The sequence below is a fragment of the Gigantopelta aegis genome, chromosome 15 (assembly GCF_016097555.1).
Source record: "Gigantopelta aegis isolate Gae_Host chromosome 15, Gae_host_genome, whole genome shotgun sequence".
Classification (NCBI taxonomy): domain Eukaryota; kingdom Metazoa; phylum Mollusca; class Gastropoda; order Neomphalida; family Peltospiridae; genus Gigantopelta; species Gigantopelta aegis.
This window is the reverse complement of record NC_054713.1, coordinates 15,971,219-15,992,273: the sequence shown is the minus strand read 5'-3', so window position 1 is coordinate 15,992,273 and position 21,055 is coordinate 15,971,219. Positions and strand designations below refer to the sequence as shown.

Sequence of the window (21,055 nt, the reverse complement as noted above, 5' to 3'; positions counted from 1 at the left end):
CAGAACGAAACAACGGACAGTTACATTTGATATATATATATATATATATATATATATATATATATATATATATATATATATATATATATATATATATATATATATATAAGCCTGTTTATAATCATTATGAGCCCGAGTTCCTTACAGAAACATTGCGTGTGCTGTAACCTCACCGTGGTGCAGAACACATATACAATGATATCGCCGATCTGTTTTTTGAGAAGAACACTTTATTTATTTATTTGCAAAGCTGTACGTTACTATTAGTACCAATGTTGGCATTTCAGAAGTTGCCAGGGACGAGAGTGTTATTTAAGTGCAGCAAGTCTGACGCTTAAGGATGGGGAGAGGAACTAGTTAACAAACTTTAGAATAAAGAACACGATCCTCCACTGTTGCAACCGAGTCTGTCTTATCGTCATCTCCACCTGTGGCTCCTGGTGAAGGGATGTTCGACTTCTTCGGTTTCCGAACTTCAGTATAGACATCACCGGGTACATCAGACTCAGGAGTTTGACCTTTAGATTCGGAACTCTTCCTGCCTGACTTCTTCTGTTTGTTTACTACGGCGTACACATCACCAGAAGGTTTAGCCTTCAAAGATGGTTTTGTCTTTTTAGTTTTGTTAACCACAGCATAGAGCTCATTGACGTGCGTAATCGGCATGGCGGCTTCATTCACAGATTTGGCCGGTTTCTTGTTTTTGTTAACCTTGGCGTACATGTTAGACACGTCAACGTGGTCAGGTTCTGGTAGTAAGTCGCCGTGCCTACTTGTGCTAGGTAGGTTTGGTTTTATGGCGACCTGCGGTTTCCGAGTAGTACCTCCAGCTTCGTCATCAATAGATGCATAGTCGTCTGACGGAGAGCGAATCGTCTGGCTGACAGTCTGGTTTTGGTCTGCTGAAACACCTGAATGTCTTCCAGATGACTTGGTGTTCTGGTATTTGTAAGGATCTGCATCCATGTTGCAATAGTCTCCATCGTTGTCCGGATGTTTCTTGTTGCGTCTCCTGCATGAACGAAATATAATATCATATGTTATTATTTCATAACATTTTAAAGATATCCTATGGGTTGGGGTGTTGTTGTTATTGTTGTCTGTTCTATTGGTGTTCTGTTTGTTTGGGTTTGTTTTAATGTTTTAATTTTTAATTTTATTATTATTTTATTTTTTATTATTATTTTTTTTACTTCTTTTTTTTTGGAGGGGCGGGGCAGACGGGTGGTGGTGTTTGTTGTTGTTGTTATTTCTGTTTGTGTGGTGTGTTTAGGGTGGGGGGCTCCTCTTTTATACATATATTAAAATGTGATATTTACAGTAATTGATTAGCAATGTCTTCTATTTGTCTTACTGAATAAACGTTTATTGTTTTTGTAGCTGAGTATATTTCGTACCGATGCATTATTATATTAAAATAAAAACATTACTTTTAAACACTACACTACCACACTTCCTTGGTCAGCTATGAGCCCCGATCTTTCACCAATCGAACACGTCTGAGACATTATAAGCCACTTTGGCCGAGGTGGGTATTACGCTACAAGAGGAATGGGTCATGATCCCCCAAAATGAGCGTTACGCTGGTGTCAATATTCAAGCTCATGACCGTTTTTGGAGGGGTTCAGTTACCGTCTGGGGTGGAATCACTATGACTGCCAGATTAGATTACATTGTCCAAGGGAGGGTCAAAGGCCAGTACTATCGAGACACTATCATCACACACTGACTGAAATTTCGATTATCAAGGCGAACACGCCCGCGCTCATCGTAGTAGACTAGTGACGCCATTTATACAACAGCAAAACATCAGCACACTTCCTTGAACAGCTATGAACTCCAACCTTTAACCCATCGAACAAGTCTGAGACATTATGGGGTAACGCTTCAGACAACGTGAAACTCAACCGACCACTTTGGTCGAGTTGGTTGTTGCGCACCAAGAAAAATGGGTCATGATCCCCCAAAGTCAGATTGGAAGCTTGTTACACGTTACTAACTCCTGAAACAAAAATATCAAATTCACCCTGTCTGCGTTTGGCACTAATTTGTCTTTTATCTGGCCATGTCAAACTAAAAAAAAATGACATTTCACGCTAATATATTGTCTTATAATCTCTTGTATTTTGCAATAATTCCTATTAAAATATATAATGAACAATCTCCATTATTTAAGACTATATTATGAATATCTCCTACATATTTTCAACATATATTTATACTAATGCAATATTCTAACTTTAGTTACGGTACGTTACTGCTACGTATACACCGAACGCACAACCAACTTCACATTAAGTATATAAGTTAAATCAACACAGAATTATACACTTACATATAGATATTTTGGGCTTGTGGCAACTGTTACTAACAACTATGATTCCAATAAAAAGCATAATACAAATAAGGCTACAATGCATTTTGCTTACTTTTTGACAAAGACGACAACGACGATGACCACTACAGCAATTACCACAATAGCACCGACACCACCTGCTATAGCTGGAACTAAATATTAAAATATATTATATTAATAATTCGAATGTTACAATTTGTAATTAGCGTCTTAGCATAGACGGTAGTTGAGGATCATTTATAAGATAACGTTGTTATATTTTAAGACTTCCGATAGATAACCAAGTTGGGTGTGAGATTCTACAGCTTGTCCCCTGGCCAATCACAAACATCCAACACGACACACTGTGCTATAAAATGTTAAATATTTACATTTGGCTAACGATTTTTTTATTTATAAGGATACAATGAAAGTTGGCGACCACTTTTTCGCTGCTGTCATCGACACCCCCTTCCCCTCCCCAGCATGAGCCATATGACGCCTGCAAATCCTTTAACGATAATATTATGATAAATAACATGAATACATATTATACACATACGTTTGCAGTGTCAGCCTTTGTCCCGTATCATAACTACAACTTCATTGTATATTGTACTCTTTGTACTCGAATATGGCGTTGTATACCACCGGAAACAAATTAATCAAACCGAAACAACACACATTCAGTGTGTTTATAATTATTAGACCGGGCTCGGTGGCGCAGTGGTTAAGCCATCAGACTACAGGCTGATAGGTACAGAGTTCGCAGCCCGGTACCGGCTCCAACCCAGAGCGAGCTGTTAAGGGCTCAATGGGTAGGCTAGGTGTAAGGCCACCAAACCCTCTTCTCTCTCACTAACCAACTCACAACTAACCAACTGTCCCGGACAGACAGCCCAGATAGCTGAGGTGTGTGCCCAGGACAGCGTGCTTGAACCTTAATTGGATATACGCACGAAAATATGTTGAAAAAAATTAATGTAATTATAAAGATATCAATTACAGTATTTCTGAGATGGTGGTATTTTGAATTCAAACACTACAAATTAAACGCATGCATGCACCACACACACACAAATGTGTGCGCGCGCGCGCGCGTGTGTGTGTGTGTGTGTGTGTGTGTGTGTGTGTGTGTGTGCATGCATGTGCGCGCAAATTGTATGAAGTTAATCTAACATAAATCTTATAAAAATGTAATATAAAAGTAATACATTAACCAAACTGGTGTATGACAGAATTATCAAAGTGAAACCTTTTCCAGTGACTAGAAAACGTGTGTTGGGGCCCCATTTTGTAATAAACGACCCATTTTGTAATAAACAACGACCCATTCTTTAACAAACATAGGTGCCCATTATGTAATACAAAAACGACCCATTTTGTAATAAAAATACCCATTCTGTCACAAATGCTTTAAAACGTTACAATATGTCAAAGGTATTAAATATATTCTTGCAAATTTAAATAATTTTAAACATTCGGTGACACAGGGTCCACCTTGGGTGCGAAGAGTCTCAGTTGGGTACCCTAAGTAGATGAAGTACATTTCTTCTTTCCATCGAGTGCTGATATATCACAATATGTCCAAACTAAACTTCTGTGACGTCAGATTTAGAAAGAAAGGTGCATTTTATAAACAGTACCTACAAATTGAGAGTGTTTACGCTATTCTCATAGATAAACAGTTCCCAGAGTGTGTGTATGTATGTACGTACGTACGTACGCGCGTGTGTGTGTATACTAAAAGGCAAAAGTTATTGTGACATGGATTGTTTGGAGTAATAAATTTATGAATGGATTTATGGATGTAAGCCAGCGAAAATGTGCATGAAACAGCTCGAAGAAATGCAACCAAGCAGTTGTTGCAGCGATTGCATGCTTTGTGTAAGAAACATGGAATATTCGAGAGAAATCCTGTCCAGTATTCACCATCAAAGGCCAAACATTCACTCGCAAATCATTGCCATTCTGTGCAGCCTTTAGAAGTCAGAAAAACACCATTAGTGAACTGTTTGATGTAATTTCGCCATGCCACACCTCAGTGAAAATGACAGATAGGGAATCATAGGGATGCTTGAATCTGGGACCTCGCAGTGTTTTGTCGCACGTCAATTCAACGTCCACAGAAACACCATATGGCACTTATGGCAACAATATCAACAAAACAACCATGTCAGGGACCGTCCCCGTAGCGGCCGACCACCCGTGACAACCCTTCGCCAATACACATGGATCCTAACCACGCATCTGCGAAACAGGCATTCCCAGGAACATTCTCCAGCGTTTAGTGGCCTCAATGAGACGACGGTGCCAGGCCTACATCAATGCTGAAGGTGGACACACTCACTACTGACTGTGTGAACTTCGCTGCGGACCCCCTCGGGTGATGTGGCTCATTTGCATATGGCAGGTGCGCCCTTTTCATGGACTAGTGTTCGTTTCCATACATTCGGACATTTCTCTTTCCATATTATAACGTTTCATACACGGCAGTAAAAACGTATCATCAATTATCTTTGTCTTCTGTGTGTCACATTATCTTTTGCCTTTTAGTTCTTATATAAATCGTTTGTGATTTTAACTCTTTTTTAAATTTGAGGTCCGATTTCCTGTATTGTTAAATACGATGCAGGTTCGGCTAACAACTTCAATTTTTAACAAGGTTATGGAGGCATTGTTTTTAATTTTAAAATGAATAAATAAATTGGTTGTCATTTAAAGCATCTTTCGTTAAATTATTAATCAAATACACCATTTAAAAATGGCTGAACTAACTCCCCCGTACCATTACTCTTACCACTACGATAACGAATGGTTCACAAGTAATTAACACGTCATACCCTCCACACAGCGTCTCAATTGTAAAGGAGAGAGGGGAGAAGATATGCCGTCAACATTATAATAGGGCAATTCCATTGTGATGGACATACACATTGGACGACTAAAGTACTAAATAGTAGAAATGTAAATAAAAATCGGAAAAGTGTTGCTGTTTAAGTCTTCATTTAACCATTAGTTAGATGTTTTATATTAGGCCCCTTTAAAATATATTTGTCTTGACAGAAGCCAGTGTAATCAACATATTATCAAAATTGTGTGAATCGTTAGTACTCACATAATTAATTCCTATTTCTACATACAGTCTGAACATCAGGGAAAGGCATCATTGCATATTCAACATTTAATAAAGTAACTGGGCATAACTGATACATGGTAAATATTGTGACGAACGTACATAAAATGTGTCATGGACGTGCATGTCCGATTTGAATTAATTAATTTTAATATAAGATCAATATTGGTCTACCTAAAACCCCATAATTATATTTTAATTGTGAAATAGAATAATAAATGAGGGGGAAAAAGAATAAGGAAGTTCCTTGTGTGGCTGTCCCATTCACATAGAAAACAGCAGTATTTTGTATATCCTCCCTGCAAACCCATCAGAAGAGCAGCAACCTTCAAATCACCACAGACCTGCCACTGATGTTGGTCATAGTTTATGCACTTCAACAACTGCTTTATGTTTTCATAAGTTTCTTTCATATGCACTGCATAACCCAATGGAATTGATGGCTTAATATTTCCATTATGCAGCAAAACAGCTTTAAGACTCGTCTTGGATGAATCGATGAAGAGCCTCCACTCACATGGATCATGAGCTATGTTGAGGGCTTCCATCAGACCACTGATATTGTTGCACGCTACTATATCACCTTCCATGAAGAAGAATGGGGTTAACTGCTGTTGACGGTCACAACATTTTGAAATTCTAACTTCAGCTGCTAGCAGATTCCACTGCTGTAGTCGAGAGCCTAAGAGCTCTGCCTTATTCTTGGGGAGCTCTAAATCCCTCACTAAGTCGTGAAGTTCACCGTGAGTTATGAGGTGTGGTTCAGAGGAGAATTCTTTGTCAAAATCTGGATCATTAGTCACCGAAGGTCCAGGACTGCAATAATCATTTTCTTCCTCTTCCTCATCTGATTCAAGTGACAATGATTCTGGCGCATTTGGAATAGGCAGTCCTTCTCCATGGGGCACTGGTCGAATAGCTGATGGAATGTTTGGATACTGCCTGAATGTGCGTGTTTGTACTCGTACTGACACAGCCTGTAGATCCCTTGCTGCTAATCGGAAGAGTAGCCCATTTAATGAAAGTAGAGCTAATAAAAAATTTTAAACATAATTTTCATTATCAGTGGTGCTGAATTTGTCAAATTATACTACATTTGCTTCAGAAGCATTTTGGCTTTTGACCTTTCAGCAGATATTGAAATAAAGACGTTGTAATTACAACAGTTGCCGAATTATTAATGTCAAATATTTTTAGTCAGATGCTTCGAAAATTTTCATACACTACTGAATATATTTGCCACAGTACATACCTAGTTTTTGATATATCAGTGGTGGAGCACTGGGTGGAACAGGGAATGCCAATCGGTCTACGTAAGATTTACTTAGAGGGATGGACCTTAGACCTCTCGCATCACAGGTAGACCCTCTGTCACTGAATGTTTAACATTATTCAAATTTGTAAATATATATTTACTACCTGGGCCATACTCCAACGTTTAAAAGTATTTATTACAGAATGGGTAATTTTTATTACAAAATGTATCGTTCCCCACTTTTCGGGTAGCTATTTAAAAAAGGGTTTTTACAGAATGGGTACCTATGTTTATGACCGAATTAGTTGTCTTTTATTACAAAATGGGTCATTGTGTATTACAAAATGGGTACATATTACAAAATGGGTCATTTTGTATTACAAAATGGGTACATATTACAAAATGGGTACATATTACAAAATGGGTCATTTTGTATTACAAAATGGGTACATATTACAAAATGGGTCATTTTGTATTACAAAATGGGTCATTTTGTATTAAAAAATGGGTACATATTACAAAATGGGTAGTTTTTTATTACAAAATGGGTACATATTACAAAATGGGTCATTTTGTATTACAAAATGGGTACATATTACAAAATGGGTCATTTTGTATTACAAAATGGGTACATATTACAAAATGGGCCCCAAAAACGTAGTATTTCCTGAAGTCTGAGCTGATGTATACACTACTTTTCACAACATGGTGTTATATGGGCTATGCATTTTGTATTACCATTGTTTTAGTACATTTTATTTGATGACATACTAGTATTTGTTTATTTTGTTATTTGTTTGTGTTATTTCCACTGTGTTGTTGTTTGTGTATACTATTATACTATTCAGTACCTGGGAAATCATCTGCGCTTGATTGTTTGTTCGTCTTCTCTCCATACACTGTTGTATCTGTTATCGTGGACGTTGTTGGCTCTACTTTCCCTGATTTGGTCGACTCTGTTGGTGGTAACACGGTCATATCTATTTTCGCCGAATTTGTCGACTTAGTTGGTGTTGAACTCCGTGTTGCAGATCTAAATAAAGTGGTTTTGTCGTCTGGCCGGGTTGAGCTAGACATCGAGCTACCACTTGGAGAAAAACACTGAAGAATCAAAGAACCTAAGACGCGAAAAAGATGATACAGGAAGACAAAAAGGCAAAATACAAGCAAACAATGGAAATCAACCACAGAAACTAATCAGACTATATACATTTAAACAAGAAAATAAATGTTTAATAGTGGACTACTCTCATGTATGCAGTTAGAGTACGAAATCAGTTCTGGTGCTCAGGTCAAGATATACGAGCGTATGCCTTGTCTTTTAACAGAATATTTTGGTTGTGTGCTGCCTTAAATCACACCAAAACGTCAAATCTATCAAGTACTTTACCAGCTGTTTATTAATGTATTTTAAGAAAATCTCTATTATTTATCAGTATGAATGAATATATATATATAATATGTATATATATAAAAATGTATATTGTAATTTTTTTTCGTTTTTTCGGGGGAGGAGGTTCTTTGGTTGTATGGGGTGTTGTTTGTTTTGTTTTTGTTTTTTTGTTTGTTTTTTATTGTTGGGTTTTATTTGGAGGGGGGGGGCGTGGATTTTTTTCGTTGGGTTTTTTGGAATGGTATATATATATGTAATTTATGTTTTGTTCTTTCTTCTTCTTTTTTTGGAGGGGGGTTGGGGTTTTGGGGGTGGTTTTGTGGTGGTGGTGGGGGGTGGGGGGGGTCCTGAGTTTGCTGCTATTATAAACAGTTTTCGAATAATAAGGCCTCTTAACGACGAAAAGTACACTTTAAATAAATGTTATTGTTTAGAACATCAGTGTCTCCATATCCAGTGTGATTCTGATCGTTTTAATAGTGGTAGCTTAAACATATTTTTTATTATTTAATATAAAAGTAATAATAATAATAATATAATAATAATAATAATAAAATCCTACGTGAAATTATTAGAAGCATTAATATAATTGTGACGCTACAATCATTAGCACGACCAGAGACGTTGAATATAGAGACACGTCGATATTCTAAACAAGAAAGTGCATTAAATATACAACAGTAGTCGTTAAAAAGGCTTTGTTAGTCTGGAACATGATACAATAGCAGAAAATTCAGAACAGTCTCTTTAATGTTTAATTGTTAAACCAAATTATGCAAACTCGACCTTGGTCTTAATCAATCCTTATTGTCAACCTAAGCATATATGATTGCATATAGTCATAAATAAGTAGGAACAAATAAATACATATACTGTACACATATATAAACACACGCATGCACGAGCGCGCACAGGTGCCAGTCGTTGTATGCAGGTCAGTTTTAGGATATTCTAGTTGTAGAATCCATCTTATTTTTATCACAGGCCCGTTTCAATCGTGCTTTACTACTGTCATGTCCGAGTTCATGGTATATGGTGTCTGTATAAAGTGATCACTTATGCTAATAGAAATTAATTAGATCTTTTGTCCGGAGCAGGATTCCTTTCTAGATGTATCGTAATTATTACCTTACTTAAAACAAAATATAACCAAATGTTGAGGTGTCACTGAAGAATAGTTGATTTCGTTTGTAACTGGACAACCTTGTATGTAACATCTGTAGCCAGCGTATAATTAGCGATCTCCAACACCAAACGTACATTATAAAAATATGTTTTATCTACGTCGTCGATAAATACAGATAATTCGTCATACATTTTCAATTTTAGAAGCAAGTGTCATAAAATGTACCTAGAAAACCACATTCATACACACGCATGCTCACATACACAAATACATTGAAGATGAACAAAAAATAAATAATATATATATATACCTCCATGTCCTTTACTGTAGATATTAAGGCAGTAAGTGATGTTTATGGAGATACTGCTTGTTTCCAGCTGAACCAGGTTACTAGCTTGAACGATATTTAGTCCAATATTTGTTCCGTACCCGACTGAATTGTTATCATTTACACAACTATACGTCAAACTCTGTGTGTCTATAGTTAATGTTGATTCACAGTTCATGTCTGGAAGTTTGACGGTAGATATCTCGATATTCGTTGTGTTGTGATGCGTGAAGAGAGCAGTTGCAGGTGGTTTCTGTGTTGACTGGTACAAACGCGTCAAGGAATATTCTGTTAACATCTCTGATGACTTCATCTGTGCACATGTGTACGACTTTAAAAATGATATTAATAACAATAATAATAATCATAATAAGGACAACAATACACTATTATTGCATTTATTTTTATCATCATTATCATCATCATCATCATCATCATTAGTATTATTAACAACTAAACCAATATAGCAATAACACTAGGTTTAATTGAAGGAATTTGTTTATAGCGAACTGGGACGGTTTCTACTTCAAGTAACAAGAAAACTGTGAATTTGTAAATATTGGATAAAATTATTGAACACTACAAATTGTATTCTAAGGGGTATATATGAAGAAAGGGCACAATATAACGATAATTGGTTAAAGAGCATTAGGCACGAACTGTATTCACTTGGATTGAACTATATTTGGAATTTATCGTATGTTTATGACAGTATCTACATTATAATTTAAAAGAAAAGGATATTAGATAATTTTAAGCAATTATGTTACAGCAAAATAATGACAACGCCTAGAGGACTTTTATATCAACATTTATTAAATGAATTTAGATTACAAACATATTTAAGACTGCCAATGGAAACGCGTTATATAAAAGAATTATGTAAGATTAGAATATGCGCTCATAAATTAAATGTAGAATATGACAGGTATCGAAACACCGAACGATCAGAAAGAATATGTACTCTGTGTAATGCTAATGTTAAAAAAGATGAATATCACTTTATAATAGAGTGTCCACAATACAAGGATTTGCGCTGTAAATATATAAAAATGTGGCCAAGTGTTTATCGTTTTATACAGTTATTAACCACAGATAATAATAAGGAATTGAATAACCTAGGAAAATATTTAGTGCAAGCTAATACAATTAGAGATCAGTTAATGCAGGATGATAATTAATGTAATAAATGTAACTTATATCACTTTATTTGCCCATGATTATATATAAACCACACTCACCATTGTTTTGCACGTGTGTATTTTGTATAACTATGTTGTATTATTTATGTTATGTATTCAGCTGATTGGTTTTAAAACTTAAGGCAAATAAACAACTTAACCTTGACACAACAAAGGTCGTAGTAAGCGCTGAACTGTCAATGGGGAAACTAGGTGTAGCCCATTTGACGGCAGTGGGTTTCATTTTGCATTCTACTCTGTCAAAAAAGAAACGCATAGGTGATAGGGAAAGAAGAAAAGTGCTTGATTTTGCAAAATATCTTCTTTTTTTTTGTACAATGTTGCTGAATGACCATGTTTGTTAATGTTCTTGGAATGGGACAGCATGCCCAAATGTACCCTAAAACAAATTTAAAGCACTTTGTGGCACGTTGTGCGACAATTGCAGGAAATCGGCGTGAAATGGTCAGGTTTTAGCGAATGCATGTGAAACTCGGGGAAAAGATCGGGGTAGTGATGGGTATTTAAAGCTACAATGCTCGCAATGATGCCTCATTTGCATTTCGACGTAGACGAGTTACAAGATGCCAAGACTAAGCCTGCCGAATCAAAACATTGCAATAGGACGCCTCCAGTTAGATGAATCGCAGTCAGCAGTCGCACGCCACATGAACGTCCATCAGAGCACCATTCCACGTCTCTGGGACAGGTACCATCGGTTTCAATCAGCTGAAGACAGGTGTCACATATAATTAGCACTCCCCTGAATTTGCACTCACCAGTGCATATTATACATGTAATATACACTCCCCCAGTCTATATTATATGTATAATATGCACTCCCTCTGAATAATATGCACTCCCCCATTACACGTAGGCTATAATAAGTTTTTAAGCACTAACATATTATATGTGTTGAGTTTTTTTGATGGTTGTATGGCCAGTGCACATTGTAAAAGATGATATAAATCTCGTTGGCGAATCTAGACGAGGGTGTTGGTATATGAATCAGGGGCGGATCTGCCCTTTTAAATTTGCAAAATAAAAATAACTCCTCATGTGTGGTGATTTGGATGGATCCCAGAATCTCTTCACCCACCCCTTGATTCCCTTTATTCAGGTTAATATGACAGGAATTATGTGGAGATAACATTGCAAAGCTTGGTTCATATTTTATTTTAAAAAAACGTAATACTTCAGACCCACCCCACCCCAGTTAAGTGCAACCTTGTATGCCCATGGGTAGATCTACATACAGTCTTAGAGAGGAAACCTCCAGATACATTTTCCCATTAGTAGCAAAGGATCTTTCATATCAATCTGATTAAAATTAGCTCTACTGGGTCTACCAGTAGATCTAACAGCACTGCGTGGACTCCCATGTCCAGGTGACATTTCATCTATAAATAATAATTTAAATATCGACCAATTACACTTCGCCTTTTAGAGCGTTATTCGGGAGCATACAAATTCTAAAAATATCGGGCGAGACTATTTATACAATAGGCGAAATTGTTGGTCTATTTCAACATTGAAAAAACGGGGGGGGGGGGGGGGTTAAGTGCAGTAATAAACTGTTGATTGTATATTAGTATACACAGATTTTATGGCTATACCATCACGTTTATTTTTCGTCTTGAAACGAATTTTATATAAAATTTTATATTGCAATTATTTTCCGGCATACTTCGTAATTCACCCGAATCATTTCGTATACCCTCGACATAATCTCGAATGTTTTTAAATTCTTTTCAAATCACTGGCATGATTTTTTGCAAGTAAGGTTTTGATTGGTCGAATGAAAGGCCAACTGGACATGAGCTCCAATGGGCTGCTGTTAGATCCACATGTAATAACAGCGATAATTTTAAATATATTACTTTCATATACACCATCCCATAGACAGGATAACACATACCACGGCCTTTGATGTACCAGTCGCCCAATGGGCCCATCGACGGGGATTGACCTCAGACTGACCGCACATTAAGCGAGTGCTTGACCACTGGGCTAGGTCCCTCCCCAAAATCGTCATGAAAGTCAAACTCGATCTATAGTAGTATATGATAAGCTATACTCAACAACGAAAGTTTAGCTAATGTTAAAAGAAATGGCATAACATTTATAAATGAACCTATTTTTATTAATTAGTATTCACATCTCAAATGTTTACCATTTACAAACAACCTAAACTCATCAACCTTTGCCTTAACACAACAGGAGGACCTGGTTTTCTTTTAAGTTTATTCAACCATGGCAAATTTAGACGTCATAAATGATATTTGCTAAACTTTCGTTGTTGAGTATATATACAAAATTGCAGCTCAATATCTTGAGGCATTGCGAAAACCAAGTCCAGAATGGTTTTGTTTTTGCATATCTCCTAACTTCAAGGCCCATATCGTTGTCATGAAAGTCAAACGTGATCTGTAATGGTACACTATAACGCTATACGCAAAATTTCAGGTAATTATCTTCAGGCACTGGGGAAAAAAGTCCGGAAAACAAATTTCCTTATCCCCTAAGTTCAAGGGTCATAATTCTGTCAAAATTAGTAAATTGTCATGAAAGTCAAACTTGATCTGTAATGGTATATGATAAAGTTATATACACAATTTCAGCTCAACATCTCGATGCATTGTGGAAAAAAAAAAAAAAAAACATCCGGAAAACTATATGTGGGACAGACAGACAGACAAACAAACAGAAAGACGGATATGAAACCTATAATCCCTTAATAATAAATGTGGATTGTATTAATTGAATAGCACTTAAATTGGTGCAATCCAAAATTATTTTAAGAGGGGAATGCAAATAATTCAAGGGGAGTGCGTGTTATACGTATAATAGTAACTGGGGGAGTGCAAATTATACGTATAATAATGACTGAGGAGTGCATATTCTGGGGGAGTGCAAACTAAATTCTACACCGGCCCAGAAGTGGAAGACCTCACATAATAACTGCAGCACAAGATCGCTACATCCGGGTTCTGCACTTGCGTCACCGAACTGCCACAGCAACAAACACTGGTTGACGCATACCTGGATTGAGCAGGGTGTCTACACAAACCATTCGAGAAAGCTGGTTTACGGGCTAGAAGACCGTATGTCGACCCCGTCCTGTGACGTCAACATCGACATTTACGTGTTCGCTGGTGCACGAATGTACAGGGGTGGAACTTGGGAAACTGGCGGCGAGTATGGTTCAGCGACGAGTCACGTTTTCTTCTACAGCGACGTGATGGACGACAACGTGTTTGCAGACGCCGCAATGAACAGTTTGCCAACAACTGCGTCGCCCAAGTTGACAGATTCGGTGGAGGGAGTGTCATGATGTGGGGAGCATCTCATACACTGGCAGAAGTGAACTTGTGTTCGTACAATGCAACCTGACAGATGTACGCTACCGGAATGAATTTTTCGCCGCCACGTGCTTCCCATTTTGGATCAACAGAGAGAACTCTTTCAGCGGGACAATGCCAGGCCGCATACAGCACGTGTAACAATGGATTTCCTACAGAATGAGAACATTAATGTGCTGCCATGGCCATCAAGATCGCCAGATCTCACCCATTGAACATCTATGGGACGAACTGGACAGACGTGTACGCCAGCGTGACCCGGAGCCTCAAACGCTTCCGCAGCTGTCACATGCACTGCAGGATGAATGGGCTAGGATTCAGACACTCATTCAGTCTATGCCAAGGAGATGTCGCGCAGTGATTGCTGCTACTGGTGGCCACACAAGGTACTGATTTCAGCGCCCTCGTGCGACGCTGTTTGGTGACGAAAACTCCACTGCCTTCATTTCATAGCAAGAACATTGTCACATACTCAAGTCAAATTTGACTGTGATACGATAATAAATAACGAAGTTATGCCACTTTGTATTAAAGAGATAATTCCATGAATATTTCGCCTATGCGTTTCTTTTTAGACAGAGTATATATGGTTTTCTTTGCTTCGTTTGTTTTTCCCTTCCGTTCATCTTCTTTTATTTCCATTAAAGTTGTTCATGCTAATTTTGTTAATCTTTTGTAATGGCCAGTGTTTCAAGACTCATTAATTGAGGAAATGTCATTATGTTGGTTTCGATATCCGAAGATAAAAATATTAACTAAGATCGTTTATTATTTATTTTGTTATTATTATTTCAAATAAATAGATAATTATGAAAAGTTTCTTACAGAAGCAATGGAAGTGACAACGTGTTCGCAACCAATATAACACATTTTGTACATAAAACACACACGAAAAATAGAAGTAAGGAATGCAACTGCATAAAGAAAGGCAGAGAAAACCCGCTTCCGCACTATGGGCTCACTCACTGAGTGAATAGGCAAATTTGAAAAATAATGTAATTTGTATGCCTGGCAAACATCTTTCACTACGAATACTTGTCGATTCATTATCTAGACATAAATATTTTAACATTTATTACAAGTCGGCGTGATTACAATATTAGTGTCAACACTACTACTGATATATATGGACTGGATCATGTGGTACACGTATGTGGTCTGCCAGAAACCAAACTATTGTGCTAGGTTCAGACTATCAACTGTCACAACAGAGATGGCCAACTCAACGATCTCAACACTTCTACCACTGTACAGTTGTTTCTCTGCGCTCTCTTATAACTCCATTTTCGTCGTATACAACTCCCACGACCGATTAGTTGTTAATCTGAGCGCACCCGTCGTATGTTGGAAGTTGGGCAAATTACAACACAACAATCGAGTTGGCCAACTTCGTCGTGAGAGTTGATAGTCTGACACTAGCATTACACTATAATACCACTTAAAATAGTAGGAACATTACTTCTGCAGTTAAAAAACCCCCGAACAAATGGTTTTGCTTATGTCATGAGACTATTATTCTTATTATGTTTCCAATAGTAATATACATGTAATCTAAGAAACATACGTTACATTACATACCTGAATTAGGAAAATTCTTTGTTAAGGATTCAGGGCAGGCCGAGCTACCTGGAAAGACAAAAGTGAATATAGTATATAATATGATAATGTCAAATAGACTTGAAAGGATTCATTCATCATGACAGACTCATAGGGAAAATTAATAGAGTCGAGTGTTGTTGCTGTTATTGTTTTCTGGTGGGATCTTTTCTTTGTTTTGATCCTCTTTAATTCTTCTTATCTTTTCCTTTGAAAACGTCCATTTAACAAAAATGAATTTATACGAAATCAGTTTATTATTTTGTTTGTTAATGGTATCAAAGATACAAAGATTAATGTCATAAACTGCGTTCCATTGAAAAAAACACCTATTCAATATCTACTGTAGGAACTATCCAATCATGGTTGATTGGACATCCATGCTATTTTATCACATTCCGCAGTCTTTTGTTTTCATCATACTATGTACCTTTTCGAGATTTCGTTTTTGTTTCTTGCAACATTTCGAGATTTTCGTTTTATGTCTCCAACTACAATCCTATGGAGTATTCAAATGGGATTTGCTCTCAGAGAGAGTCTCTAGATAGTACTAAACCAAATAGCTTCCGGCTGGGTCAAAGTTCTAGGTGCACCGAACTTTCGATAGAGAAGTTAACACCACAAGTCCTGTGATTGGTGATGAAAAAAAAGTTTCATACGGGCAAAACATTTATGCAATTTTATTTCATCTAGTACCACTGTATCAAGTAGCCTTGTGCTTGAAACATGTATGGTGTACCTGTAAAAAAAAGCACTTAAATTTTGTGCAGAATTAGGGTAGTCATAGCCCCGTTATCTCTGAAATGAGCAACTTCACCCCCAATTTTCTTTATTCACTTTAAGGTTGAGGGGTGGTAGTATTTATATCAGTGGCGTTTGTGTCGATTGATACGTTGCAGGTAGGAGTTTTAGCCACATGTTACTATTGTCGTCTATGGGATTTCATTTGGTAGTATACACCCCATAACACATATTCAGTGCATATCAAAAATATTACGATTTTGTCATTTAATTTAACTAAACTATACTGATTTTATAATTAGCCGTCACTCGACAATGCAAATTCACAATAACTTTGATCATGACAATAGTCACTGTGCATGGCTCTGGATGGAGTTTGAATCAAAGTTATCACTGAGGACAACCTGGTTTTGGCCTATAATTCATACTGTAAATTTTTGAATAATTAATTTTTACAGTATTCAGTATTCAGTATTCGGTTAATGTTTTTTTAATTTCCAGTAACATAGTTAATTTTTCATGTATGAAATTATGGAAACTCAATTGTGTAAAGAACTTGATTTTAATTGTCATTTTGACATTTTATAGGGTACTAAGTTACATTTTAGACACATTTGTAGACTTCTGCAAATTTTATTTAAATTTCAAGAATTTGTTTTACAAAAGACATAAAAATAAATTTGTCACTATTGTGCCTTCTGTTCTTATTTATACATAACAATAAGCTTTTCTCCAGATCAGTGTTTTTTGTCTTTAATAATCATTTAGTTGCTCTCATGAAGAGCATGTTAAGTTTATATTAGATTCAGAACCAATTTTTCCAGATTTCATTATCTGCTTTGGAGTAAGTAGATAATTTATTTTATTTTTAAAGCTGTATTACCCAATTTTACTAGCTAAATAATATGCTCGATTACAGATTGTAGGAATACACTCAATATACGTACTGTATTCATCTGGATTAGAAAATAATGCAAGAAAATAGATGTTCCGGTAATTATATCATTTAAAAATAGGTTATTTTAGTAATGATAATTCCAGATTACACAAATATTTAAAATCTCTACAGTAGACTATAAATACAATATAGTCAAGAATATTGATGGATGCCAATGGTTTTGATGGTCCATTATGAAATCAGCATGGCCGATGGAACTAAAATTCCCACACCTGGTGGCCTGAAGACACCCACACCCAGCATACATGATTCCCCCCTAATACTGATGTTCAGAACAAAACATTTGTGCAATTGTATTTCTTCTAGTACCACTGTGTCAAGTAACCTTCTGAACCTGTCTCAAATGGAATTGGAACTATAAATCATGGTTAAACCTTTTTTAATAAATTTGTTCCAAATGGCCACGCGTGATCTAACACTAATACATTCTTCGTTATGGCGGTCCATAATAATACCGTAACGACCCCCCCCCCCCCCCCCCCCCCCCCCTGCACCCATGGTCGGTCGTGTACATCCTTCGAGTCACTACTCTGTCGTTCTGAAGTAGTGGTCCATGGTATGTTCAATTTGTTTTTCATTATATACTGAAGCAAACAAATAAGGGATCACACCAACAGTAACATGGAAGAGTGACTGCAGACAAAACCATCATTAATAGTTTGTTTTGTTTAACGACACCGCTAGAGAGCACGTTGATGTATTAATCATCGGCTATTGGGTGTCAAACATAGGGTAATTTCGATATATAGTCTTAGAAAGGAAACCCGCTACATTTTTCCATTAGTACCAAGGGATTTTTTGTATGCACCATCCCACAGACATGATAGCACATACTACGGCCTTTGACATACCAGTCGTTGTGCACTGGCTGGAACGAGAAGTAGACCAATGTGCCCCCTATGGGGATCGATCCCAGACCGACCTCGCATCAAGCGAATGCTTTACCACTGGGCTACGTCCCGCCACATCATTCATAGTGTTAGGAAATTAACGATGTCACTGGCCATCAGTCTAATATTATTGGCATCGAGTCCCGCATTACATCTCTATACCTTATACAGACTATATATCTACACAATTAGTAAAAGAAATGTTGTCTACGGTCCCCTCTCCTCATCTGTATGACCTTCTGTTTCTGTCCCTCTTCCTTTCTGTGTCTCACTTCCCATCTGGGTTTTTCACTGCGTCATCAGGTACCTTGGTATTAACAACTTGAGCGCTTTGACAAAAACACTTTTTCTCACATACCTGTTGGTGAGAACACCATGCGTTATTTTGATAACACATGGTTGTTTACTCACGTACACGTGGTAACAATTTCCAGATATATGATTGGTTGCTTCTAGGTGATGACCAGGTCACCAATGCCATACATCCACAGAAAAACTACATCGAAATCGATTACACTGTGACGTATAGTTAACCTGAAAATTATGAGTCTGTGACGCGTAAGTCCAACGGCTGTATATAACTTTTAGTCGAAACCGATGTTAAAATTTGCTTAAAACCTGGTTTTTGATTATATGCAAGAAATAAAATAATACATTCGTGTCCGTTAACTACTATATATCCTGCCACTCGTTTAAAAACGAATCAAAATCTTTTTCGCTCGTTAGATACATTTTAAGACAACTCGTTGTGAGATTAATGGTATCTGACGGCCACTCATGTATTATTATCTATATAATAATTAAACTTAATGTTAACAGATATGTTATTTAAAATCCTTACTGTATTTCATAAAATATATCTAACATGATCATTTAATTCTAACTGAAGCAGATGTCTAACTTTCCATGTGTGTCTGAATTATGTCTGTCCGCTATCTATCTCACTCCCTCTCTCTTCCTCTTCCTCTCTGTTATCTCTCTCTGTCTCTCTCTCTCTCTCTCTCTCTCTCTCTCTCTCTCTCTCTCTCTCTCTCTCTCTCTCTATCTGTGTTTCACTGTGCCACACACACACACACACACACACACATCACACACACACACACTCACCACACACACACACACACGCACACACACAACGCACACATACACACACACACACACACACACGCACAAACACACACATTTCTGGTTTTCTCTTATTTATATCGTCTGCTTACAAACGTACATGTATATATTGGTATACGAACCTTGGGAGGAATGTGTTGTTAAGGCAAAACTAAGAACAAGTATCTGCCATGACGTATCCGTCTTCATGTTTTGTTGTTACTGTGCAGCTCCGTGGTGTAATACTGGTACAAAATACACTCTGTATGGTTTGTGCTTTAGTTATATCCACTAACTCTAAAGTACGCGTGCTGACTATGAACCTGACAACATTGTGCATAACACCGATCTCTAGTCTACTGTACTGAGTCTCTAAAGCAGGAAGTAAACACCAAAAGAATACCTGGGTTCACAATGATGTGACCTACCCGAGTATTATTCGAGTGTGTGTATGGGACAAAAATAGAAACCAGTTTAGCAACTTACATTGGCAGCGTTACGTGTGAAGAACAGAACGTGTATGGCATAGTGAACTATAGATACCTGTTGTAGGGTAGTGTGGAGGGTAACACCGACGCATGTCGCAATCAGGAAGAATAACGAAATTGAGAAGGCTCGATGTTAAATATCTTTAATATGTAAATGAGAAGTAGTAAAATAGTACAATTAATAACCGGCCTTGGTGGTTTTGGGGTTAAGCCATCGGACATAATACTGACAGGTACTGAGTTCGCAGAGAGAGAGAGAGAGAGAGAGAGAGAGAGAGAGAGAGAGAGAGAGAGAGAGAGAGAGAGAGAGAGAGAGAGAGAGAGAGAGTGAGTATGTGTGAGTGAGAGAGAGAGAGAGAGAGAGAGAGAGAGTGAGTATGTGTGAGTGAGTGTTAGTTTAACGACTCGTTGTAAGGCCACTATACGCTGGACTTCTCACTAACTTCTGTCCTGGACAGACAGCCCAGATAACTGAGGTGTGTGTCCAAGACAGCGTGCTTGAACCCTAAGTGGATAAACGTACCATGACAAGCTATTCAGTGTCGCGCTACGGCCAGTGCGATCTGTGGGTAATTACTGTCTATGCCGTGGCTATAAACGTATCATGACAAGCTATTCAGTGTCGCGATACGGCCAATGCTATATGTGGGTAATTACTGTCTATACTATGGTATATTCGAATGAGCAACACATCGTTAGTTCGTTTTGTTTTTAATTTGAGGGGCGGGGTGTGTTACTGATCTTTTAGGTGTGAGTATTAATATCCATACATACAAACTTCAATACTTCCCTTCGTCTACACATAGATCCGCCCATCGTGTATCTGAAACAAGCAAGTCACTTGTCCAAGTCTCGTAACCCACGTTCTCTACACACCGTGTTAAGTTTATTATTGTGATATACTACTTTTTTATAGAATCTAGCCACCTAGATATGTGTGTGTGTGTGTGTGTGTGTGTGTGTGTGTGTGTGTGTTCGCGTGCATGTACAAACCCTCATTTTGGGAAATCGCAGCAAAACGTTTTAAGTAGTCATATCTGTGTTATATCTAACTTATCAACACTTTTTAAACATAACCATGTACCTTTATATGCATGTATATTATATTCCATAATTGTTTATTGTTCCTAACATTTTAATTTCTTTACCATCATAAGCGGAT

At 37.3% G+C, this 21,055-nt stretch overlaps 1 protein-coding gene across 2 annotated transcripts; it reads right to left on the bottom strand.

The window, feature by feature from the left end:
* Positions 1–255: 255 nt before the first annotated feature.
* On the bottom strand, positions 256–19,734 carry LOC121390599. 2 transcript variants are annotated; one of them, XM_041522451.1, is made up of 6 exons: positions 19,549–19,603; positions 15,695–15,742; positions 9,556–9,904; positions 7,578–7,844; positions 2,430–2,508; positions 256–1,012 (listed from the first exon to the last, which is right to left on the bottom strand). In XM_041522451.1, the coding sequence occupies exons 3-6, from the start codon at positions 9,884–9,886 to the stop codon at positions 358–360; spliced, it is 1,332 nt and encodes a 443-aa protein (XP_041378385.1). In that variant the 5' UTR covers positions 9,887–9,904; positions 15,695–15,742; positions 19,549–19,603; the 3' UTR covers positions 256–357. The 2 variants fall into 2 exon arrangements, with proteins under 2 accessions (XP_041378385.1, XP_041378386.1); XM_041522452.1 differs by lacking the exon at positions 9,556–9,904 and having other exon boundaries at positions 19,549–19,734.
* Between the last annotated feature and the right edge of the window lie 1,321 nt (positions 19,735–21,055).

Coding starts and splice junctions, on each gene's coding strand:
- LOC121390599 (XM_041522451.1), bottom strand. CDS start 9,886: ATGAAGTCATCAGAGATGTTAACAGAATATTCCTTGACGCGTTTGTAC. Junction 7,845..9,555: donor CTACAGTAAAGGACATGGAG/GTATATATATAT, acceptor TTCGCGTCTTAG/GTTCTTTGATTCTTCAGTGT. Junction 2,509..7,577: donor AAGCGCAGATGATTTCCCAG/GTACTGAATAGT, acceptor TTTAATATTTAG/TTCCAGCTATAGCAGGTGGT.